Genomic DNA, 8,883 nt, shown 5'->3' with positions numbered 1-8,883 from the left:
AGTTTCCACGGAGGGAAAAAGAATTTGTGACTGTCCTAATCCTTTCTAGGACTGAGGGAGGACAAGATACCTGTATTGTCCCAAGTGCATTCTGGATTTTGTTGTCGTCAGTCAAGTCTAACTCTTTGTGACCCTCTTAAAGGTTTTCTTGGCAAAGACACTGGAGTGATTTGCCCTTTTCTTCTCCGGCTCCTTTTTACAGGTGAGGAAACCGAGGCAAACAGGGACAAATGACTTGCTCAGGGTCACACAGCTAGTAAGTATCTGAGGTCAGATTTGGATTCAGATTTTCCTGACTCCAAGTCCAAGGCTCTATTCACTGTACCACCTAGCTGCCCTTGCATTCTGGGTAGAATAATACTAATATTCATGATATTTAATACAAATAACTATCTCTGTCCCTGTTTTATCTCCATTACTAGACCATAACTCTTGTGAAGACAAGAATCATATTCTTTGCAGACCAAAGCATACTATTTGCTATTTTTTTCCTTCTGTTTTGTTTTGTTTCCTCTTTCTGGTGGTTCCTCCTATTGGTTCTAATTCTTCCTTACAACATCACTAATGTGAAAATAGGAATGTATATGTATAGCTTATATTAGATTGTGCACCATCTTGGGGAGGGGGAGAGAGGGAGAAAAATTTAAAACTCAGAAGCTTATGGAAGTGATTGTTGATAAATCAAAATAAACGAATATAAAAAAAGAATCATATTCTTTGTAAAATTGCCCAACAATGCCGATCATAGATATGTAATATGCACTCAAGTATTTGTTGAATGAATTAATGAATGATGGTTCCATTGAGGGTAGTTGGTTGAGCCTGCTGTCAGAAAAACTTGGGACAAGGTGAGAGCTTTAAAGGGCAGCTAGGTGGCAAAGCCGATAGAGTGCTGGCCCTGGAGTCAGGAGGATCTGAGTTCAAATCCAGCCTCAGACACATAACACTCATTAGCTGTGTGACTCAGGGCAAGTCACTTAACCCTGATTGCCTCACCAAAAAAATTTTTAAAAAGTGAGAGTTTCACAGCCTCAGGGAGGAAAAGGGTGGGAAAGGGATGAGAGTTGAGAGGGAAAGGGCAGCTGAGGGAAGTCAGCTCTTTGGGGGGACTGGGTCTTCCTTGGAGAATCAATCAGTGTTTATTAAGTGCCTAGTAAGGGTGCTGGAGATACAAAGAAAGGCAAAAGAATTCAAGGAACTCACAATCTAGTGGGGGGGGGGGAAGATAGCACATAAAAAGATGCTGAAAGAGGGGAAGAGGGTACTCTGTAGAAAAGGATAATGAGGTGGCTGCACTGGGCTCCCTCCTTAACTGGAGAATCTGGGGCAGGGTCGGGGAGAGCTGTCTAATGTCCACCTTCCAGCGTCTCCAGTCAGAGGAAGGGAGGGGTCCCAAGGCCAGGGAGTACTCAGAAGGAATGAATTTCCGAGTAGATTCAATCATGCTGGAAGATGAGTTACTGTGAAAACAATAAGAACAGTGTAGGAGGAAAGGGACTGGGAAGTTAGCTTCTTGGTGGTGAGAATGAGTAGCACTGGAATCTCCCTCCTCAAAGATCCTTCAGGGCAAGGAAAATGAGTTGGGCTATCCAAGAGAAGGGTTGCCCTGCTCAGAGATAGGTGCCATGGTTCAGAGTTTCTAGCGAAGGGCAGAGGTTTATTTTGGTGTCCTCCCCTTGCCTCAAAAAAGTCAGAGTCATTCTTTGGGTCTATAGAAAGTAATCAAAGATTGATTAGATTCTCCTATTCGTACTACTTTTTACCTTTATAGGCAATTTCCCTCTAAGCAAATGATTTTAAATAAACTAACCACTACAAGGGCAGAAAGACACAGGTCACGTTTGTAAAACTTGTAGATCTTAGAGGTTTATTGAGAGATGTTCTCTGTAGCCCGGAGAGGTCTTGGGACTGGTGGGGATAAGATCCTTCTCTGGTCTTGTGTCTTCAGTTTCCTCTTCCCCAGCTATCCCAAGACCGCCGGGGCTTGTCGTTTCAGATCATCTGTGGGAGCCAACAGTTGGAAGCAGGGAAGGGATAGCAGCTCTCAAAGGTGCTGGTAGGGAAGGAGTGAACGTTAACCCTCAGAGGTCTCAGAAGTTGGCAGGATGGCTTTTTACAGCAGAGTTCTTCTGTCTCAAATCAGCCTGATGGTGGTGGTAGTCTGGGTGGAATCGGCAGCAAAATGTCTCCCAAAATGGCTCACAGGCTTTTCCACTTTATACAAAAAGGTTCCCATTTTTGTCCATCTTTTGTCAAAGATGGTTAAATTTTACTGGTTCCCAGGTATCCTGTGGCAGTGATTGGCTGAATGGGATGGGGATACATACTTCTTCTGACTCCTTAGGATGCAAACTATGTTATCTACAAGAACTAGAGTGCTACGAAAATTTATTTCATAGGCTGAGATGAGCATTATCACAGTTTAGGAAAGACGGAGAGATCTTCCTAACAAACACAATAGTGAGATTTTGTAGGTAAGTAGAAAAAAAGTACAGACAGTTCTCACATTACCCAAATTCGACTTTCCTAAAGAATTCTGAAAGAAATCTGCATTCCCCAAAAACATCTGTGTTAACTTTACTGTGCTCTCTTTCCACTCCTGCCTCTAGGCAGCCTTGCCACCCCCCAATCCCCACCAAAAAAAAAACCCCCTAAAAAAAAATCTTCCATGTAAAAGCAGAAGAACTGACACGGGAAAGTTTGCCTCACCTACTTGAAACCTGCTGCACAGAGAGAGGAGACATTTGCTCCACTCCACCCACCTCCCAGGTATCTGGCCCCCCACAATGCATCGTCAGCACCAGCTAAAGGGGTGACCCACAGTTGGGTTATTACATTACTTGGGATTTGGGGTTTGGTAGGAGCTAGGCCCCAAGCACAAGTGTCCCTGTGTATGACTGTCCTCTCCTGTCTTTGTTCATGTCCAGCCCCAATGTGTCTAGGTATCACCCCACCCCTCCTTCCTCCCCATTAGCCAAGGCTCCCATGTGGCTGAGCCTGATCCCAGTGTTCCTCCTCCTGCTCTCCCTTCTCTGTCCCTGGCCCTCACCTGTCTTTGAACCATATGCTGGCCCCCTTCCTCCACAAGATGGGGAGGGGGGTATGTGCAGCCTCCTTTCTATGTCCCTCCCTCCCTTCCCTAAGTCCACAGGCAAATTCACATTATATAAAATAATTTTATGTAGAGGCCTGCAGAACCCGAGAACTTTTTGTATACTAAACAATTTTTCTTGCTATTAACTAACTTGACCCACTGCTCTGGGAAATTACCTTGGGGTTTGCTTCTAGAGGAAGGACAATAAAATCTTGCTTTAAAGAACAGCTTTTTCTTTGGATTCTTTGTATGAATGAGTTGACTAGATTGGGGGTGGGTTGGCAGGATCTTTCACAAGTCTTCTAATGTTAAGGAGAACAAGGCCTCAGTTTACCTGTCCCCTGCCTGTGTATGTCTGCGTTCCCTAGCAAGCTGTGTTGACCTATTACATTTGCAGAAGAACATGGGCATTTGTAGTTGCAAAAATTGGAAACAGGAAACACATCCATGTTAAGAGTATAGAACTACTACGACTAGACATCACGGAAGTTGACTTTTTGTCGTTCCTGGCACAGGGTTCTTTGATGGCATTCCCCTCCCCCACCTTGTGGTGGTCTGACCACATTAAAGGTTAGTCCTATGGTACTTGAGATCATTACCTGGCCTGGTGGTGACCCCAGAATTGTGTCAGGCTCCCCCAGGGGGTACTGCCCATGCTTCCTCTGCAGGGTTGTGGTAAAACCATCTAAAGCCCTCTCCCACCACCCTATCCCATATCAGGCTCTGAGCCAAAGGTCTCTTTTGATGGTAACTTTATTTTATTGATGATAAAAGCAAAATGCAGAGATTTAGCAGAGACAGAGGAAGGGATCCTGGACTGCATATACTCCCAGGTTACAGGGTAGAAGGAGTCATCTTTGGGTCAATGGGCTCACCCATTGGTGGGGAGGGGGTGCAGTTAGGATGGATGCTAGGCCACAGATATGCAGAAGGACCAGAAGAGGCCACATTCATGTTGTGGAAGGAGGAGGCCCTGTGCCAGGAAGATTAGAGAATGCGTCCACAGCACCAGCTAAAGGGATGACCCACAGTTGGGTCATTACATTACTTGGGATGTGGGGTTTGGTGGGAACTAGACCCCAAGCACCATGCAGGGTGTAGGGGCCAGTTCAGACCCCTGATTTGGAAGTTTAGGGAGAGGGTAGTAGTCATCTTTGGTTCATTGAAGGCTTAGTAGCTGTGAGTGGAAGACTTATCTATTTCACTTCTCTGCTCCTTATGGGATTCTGTCACCACCTGCTGAGAAGGATAGGCTTAGTGGTCTGTTGTGGTCTGTTGTGGTCTTTTGAGGCCTGTTGGCTCCCATGCCCCCCCCCATCATGAAAGCTGGGGTTTACCCCTCCCTGGCCTAAGGAACAACAGCTTTTACCCCATCTGTCCATCACCCCCACCTCCCTGTTGTTGTAACTCACAGAAATAAAGAACAAAACTAAGGACCTCCCAATGACCCTCAGGTGCTTCCCAACTCACCTCCCCATCTTGAGTTTCTATGGTCTTGATCAAAACCATCTTCCGGCTGTGGGTGTCCGAGGGAGGTTCAGGCTCAGGCACTTAAGGGAGTAGAGTATTGAGGGGGTGGATGGAGGGGAAGACAGGGAAAGGAAATAATCATAATAGTTTATACATTTTACACAGTTTCACAGCGTGTTAAGATTTGTGACATTTTACAGACATTCTCATTTTTTTGTTGTTTTTTTTTTTGGCTAGGCAATGAGGTTAAGTGACTTGCCCAGGGTCACACAGCTACTAAGTGTCATGTGTCTGAGGCCGGATTTGAACTCAGGTCCTCCTGAATTCAGGGCCAGTGCTCTATCCACTGCGCCACTTAGCTGCCCCTAGACATTCTCATTTGATCCACACAAGTCTGAGATAGTTGGTGCCAAGTATAATTATCCCCATTTTGCAAGTTAGGAAGCTGAAGAAAGGTAATGTACTATAGTGGAAAGGACACAATTTGGTCTTGAGAGACCTAGGTTTGTATCTCAGCTTTGCTTCTGGCTAGTTGTTACCCTGAGGAAGTCACTTATTCTCTTTCAGCCTCAGTTTCCTCATCTGGAATGTAGAGATAATAATACCTGTACAGCTTACTTCAGGGCATTGTTGAGAAAGGGCTTTCTAAAACTTAAAATGTCATAGAAAATGAACTGTTAAGTGACTGGCCCAAGGTCATACAGTCACTCGCAGACCTGGGACTTGATTCTGAGGCCCCTCTGAATCAAACGTTTGCTGATGAGTGGAAGCTGTGGAGGGGAGGGACTAAAATCTTTTGCCTTCTTGGAGAAATAGGGAATAGAAGTTATCCTGGGTTATAAAACAGAGCTGAGATAGGGCACCTAAGAGGCGTAGGTAGTAAAGACAGCATGGCGTAATTGAGAGAGCCTGGCGTTTGAAGTCAGAGGATCTGGACTTGAGTCCTTGCTCTGTTCCTTATTGATCTTGGGCAAATTACTTCCTGTCCATGAGGGATTTCAGTCAAATTGTTTAAGGTCCCTTATGACTATATCCCATCATCCCCTGGGGTAGGAAAGTGAAGGCATCTGGAGGTGGAGAAGGTGTGTGTCTGTGTCTGACTCACCAGATGTTTTCATGCTGAAGGAGGCGAAGGAGTGGATTGGCACAGAGATCCTGGAGAAGGGGCGAGGGCAGTGAGATCAGAGATGGGGCATTCTTCCACCTGCCTAGTCTCTCAACATCTTCAACCCCTTCTTTTCTCTAGGCCTTTGGCAACTCCTCTCTATCTTCCCTCATTCCCTCTTTCCCTCCCTTCTTCCTTCCTTCCATCTTTACTTACTACTATCCCCCCCGTCCCCAAGCCTGCTCCCTCCTCCCACTCCCCCAGCTCTTCCATCCTCCTTTTCCTGTCCTGTCGTGTCTGTTCCCACCTTGCACCCCATCACTCCCACCTGCTCTCCTCTCCCTCCAGCAGCTTCCTGTAGGTGGCGATCTCAATGTCCAGGGCCATCTTGACGTTGAGCAGCTCCTGGTACTCACGAAGATGCCGGGCCATCTCCTCCTTCAGCTGTCGGAGCTCTTCCTCCAGCCTGGCTGCCCCGGCCTGGTACCCCCCGGCCTCCAGGGCAAACTGCTCTTCCAGCTCTCGAAGTTGCCGAAGCAATGCCTCATTCTACCAGGGGCAGGAGAGTAGCTCTTTATTTGGCCACTGCTCCCTCCCCTAGTCCCCTGATGCCCAAGTTTTAGGTGACCCCCCGGAAGCCCCAGCTTCCAGCTGGCACTCACAGTCCCCCGTAGCCCGTCCACTTCACAGGTTAGACTCTGGATTTGCCTTCGGGACTCATTCATCTCCTGCTTGGCCTGGCGAAGGGCCTCGTGGTTCCTGTTGGCTGCATCTGACAGATCTGCATACTGGGTAGGGTGGGGGAGTCACAGCTGAGGCTGTCCATTCTAGCCTCCACTCCCCCCACCTTGCCTTTCCAGCTTCCCTTGTCCTCAGTTCCTCTTCCCTGCACCGCCCAGCCTCCAGGTCCACACCTTAGACTTGTACCATTCTTCTGCCTCCTGCAGGTTCTTCACCGCTATGCTTTCATACTGAGTGCGGATGTCTCTGAGTGCTGCCGTCAGCTCTGGCTTCACTGTCGCCTCCACTTCCACCTGCACTTGTTGGCTTTCCAGGTTCACCTGTAGGTCCCTCAGCTCCTGCCACCCAATGACCACACCCCATGTGGGTCCACCACACTATCCAGATATACATCTCATGGACACTGGGCATATTTGCCCGTACCATCCACACGCCAGATGTATGCCACACCCAAGAGATCAGAACTGCACCCGGGCCAGCCATTCCAGTGATAGGAAAGCCACCCAAGAGTAGGCAAAGGAACCCCCAAGTCCTAGACATATAGACCGATTCAGCTCCACGTAACCCACCCTTTCCCCTCTTCCTCCACACCCACACACAACATGCCACATAGAAACTGGAAAAAAAGAAGTATAAATTACGAAGATGAACAGGTAGGGGTAGTTAGAGACTGGTCTCCCCAATAGAGGACAGAATTGTCCTTGCCCCTGGGTCTCTCCTGTGTCTGCTTGCAGAGATACAATTCTGCTGCTCACCACCAGATGGAGCATGGGCGTGAGTGAGGACCACTTCTACAGCAGGGGCAGGAGGCCCCTCCCTCCTAATAGACCCTCTTGAGAATTAGATCTCTTGTCCTTTCCCCTCCTGCCCCCCTCCCCCATTCCCATCAGCCATCTACCTCCTCATGTAGTTTTTTGAGAAATTCTATCTCGTCCATCAGGGACTCAATCTTCCTTTCCAGCTCCAGGCGGGACAGTGTTGCATCGTCCACATCCTAGGCAGGGGCAGGTTGTTGAGAGGGCAGTGAGTTGGGCAGATTCAGTAAGGATATGATCCTGCTCCTGACTGCCTTAGAGATCGCATCCACCTCCTCCATCACCAGAGATCACTGACTCTTTGGGGGAAGAGGAATGTGCCTGGTAGGAGAGGTGCCTATAGTGATGCCACAGCTTGGGGAATTTCAGGCTGATGGATGAGGATCCAGGATCCACCCTGGGGGCCACGCCCCACTTACCTTCCGGAAAAGCACCAGATTATTCTCTGCATCCTCTCTTTTATGTATCTCCTCTTCCAGCCTGACAGGCACAATAGTAAGAGATTGAGCCCAGGAAACACTGCTCAGCCTCCCCCCACGAGACCCTTTCCTTTCATTCCCTTGGGTACCACCTGATAAAAAAAAACTAGGGGTTCTGTGTAGAAGCCACCCCAGAGCACAAAGGTAGAGGAATCAGGCACTGTAACATGATTGCTTCAGGTACTCCTAAGTGTTCCCCTCAGGGGTCTGTGAAGGACTGAATGTGGAGAGAGATGGGGATGTCCCCAAGGAGGCACAACAAAGGAAGGGCCAGAAGCCAGGCAGTATTACATCTAGCTTGGATCCAGGGTGAGCCACACCCCAGCTCTGGGTCATCCGGGAGAGCGGCAGAGTGGATAAGGCCACCTGACACACATCCCCATCTCCTCCCATGCCCCAGCCTCCCTTCCAGATTTCCCCCCAACAGGTGATTCATATCTTCCCTTCCTCCCCCCACCTGCCCCACTCCTCGGGCCCCACTCTTCTCTGAACAAGTTCCCCTGACCTTTGCTTAAGAGCAGCCAGATCCTCCGCCAGCCCATCTCTCTCTACTTGCACTCGGTCGCGATCTCGGCCCAACAACTCTAGCTCCCGACGAAGCTCACGAAGCTCCTGCTGGCACAGTTGGTCTGCTCGGGCAGGCTCCTGACCTCGGACCTGACTCAGCTCCCCCCGGAGGGCTGCATTCTGTTGCTCCAGGAACCGAACCTTCTCAATGAAGCTGGCAAAGCGGTCATTGAGCTCCTGAAGTTCCTGCTTCTCGTTACTTCGGGTGGCCAGGAACTCCTGGTTCAGGGCCTCGGCCAGGGAGAAGTCAAGGCGTTCAGAGGGCAAGCGCAGGGCGCTTAGCCCAGCCCGGGGTCCCCGGAAGCTCCCCAGACGGACAGAGGAGCTGGGGGATGGAGAGGTCAGCAGGCGGCTGGAAAAGCGGGAGCCTGAGGAGTAGGAGAAGGAGCCTGGGGACAGTGAGGGTGGCGCCCCAAAGGTGCGTCGGTACGAGGCGGAGCTGGAGCTAGTTCGAAGGCCTGACAAGTGACTCATGGTGGCTGAGGGCTCTGGATCCACACAGCCAGCCAGGGAAAGACTGCAGAGCAGCTGTGGGGGTTGGGGAGGAGATGCTGATGGATCCAGAGGCTGCTTTATAGCCCAGCCGGGCACGGGGGGGGGGGGGGGGGGGGG

General features: G+C 49.5%; 1 protein-coding gene across 2 annotated transcripts; it reads right to left on the bottom strand.

Moving 5' to 3' along the window:
* Positions 1-3,839: 3,839 nt before the first annotated feature.
* Positions 3,840-8,796, bottom strand: PRPH (peripherin). Of its 2 annotated transcripts, none has more exons than XM_027844394.1 (9): positions 8,210-8,796; positions 7,645-7,705; positions 7,309-7,404; positions 6,584-6,748; positions 6,332-6,457; positions 5,998-6,218; positions 5,670-5,719; positions 4,565-4,644; positions 3,840-4,333 (listed from the first exon to the last, which is right to left on the bottom strand). In XM_027844394.1, the coding sequence occupies exons 1-9, from the start codon at positions 8,743-8,745 to the stop codon at positions 4,265-4,267; spliced, it is 1,404 nt and encodes a 467-aa protein (XP_027700195.1). In that variant the 5' UTR covers positions 8,746-8,796; the 3' UTR covers positions 3,840-4,264. The 2 variants fall into 2 exon arrangements, with proteins under 2 accessions (XP_027700195.1, XP_027700196.1); XM_027844395.1 differs by having other exon boundaries at positions 3,840-4,330.
* Positions 8,797-8,883: the final 87 nt, after the last annotated feature.

Source organism: Vombatus ursinus, unplaced genomic scaffold (assembly GCF_900497805.2).
Source record: "Vombatus ursinus unplaced genomic scaffold, bare-nosed wombat genome assembly UNPS02014941.1, whole genome shotgun sequence".
NCBI classification, from domain to species: Eukaryota; Metazoa; Chordata; class Mammalia; order Diprotodontia; family Vombatidae; genus Vombatus; species Vombatus ursinus.
The sequence above is the reverse complement of the archived record's forward strand: the minus strand, read 5'-3'. Positions and strand labels throughout refer to the sequence as shown.

What these genes read in the sequence shown, in the direction of transcription:
- PRPH (XM_027844394.1), bottom strand. Translation starts at nt 8,745, where the DNA reads ATGAGTCACTTGTCAGGCCTTCGAACTAGCTCCAGCTCCGCCTCGTAC. An exon ending in CTGGCTGCTCTTAAGCAAAG is followed by an intron (nt 7,706 to 8,209) that starts GTCAGGGGAACT and finishes TGTGCCTGTCAG; the next exon opens with GCTGGAAGAGGAGATACATA. An exon ending in TAGAAACTCAAGATGGGGAG is followed by an intron (nt 4,334 to 4,564) that starts GTGAGTTGGGAA and finishes TATCCTTCTCAG; the next exon opens with CAGGTGGTGACAGAATCCCA.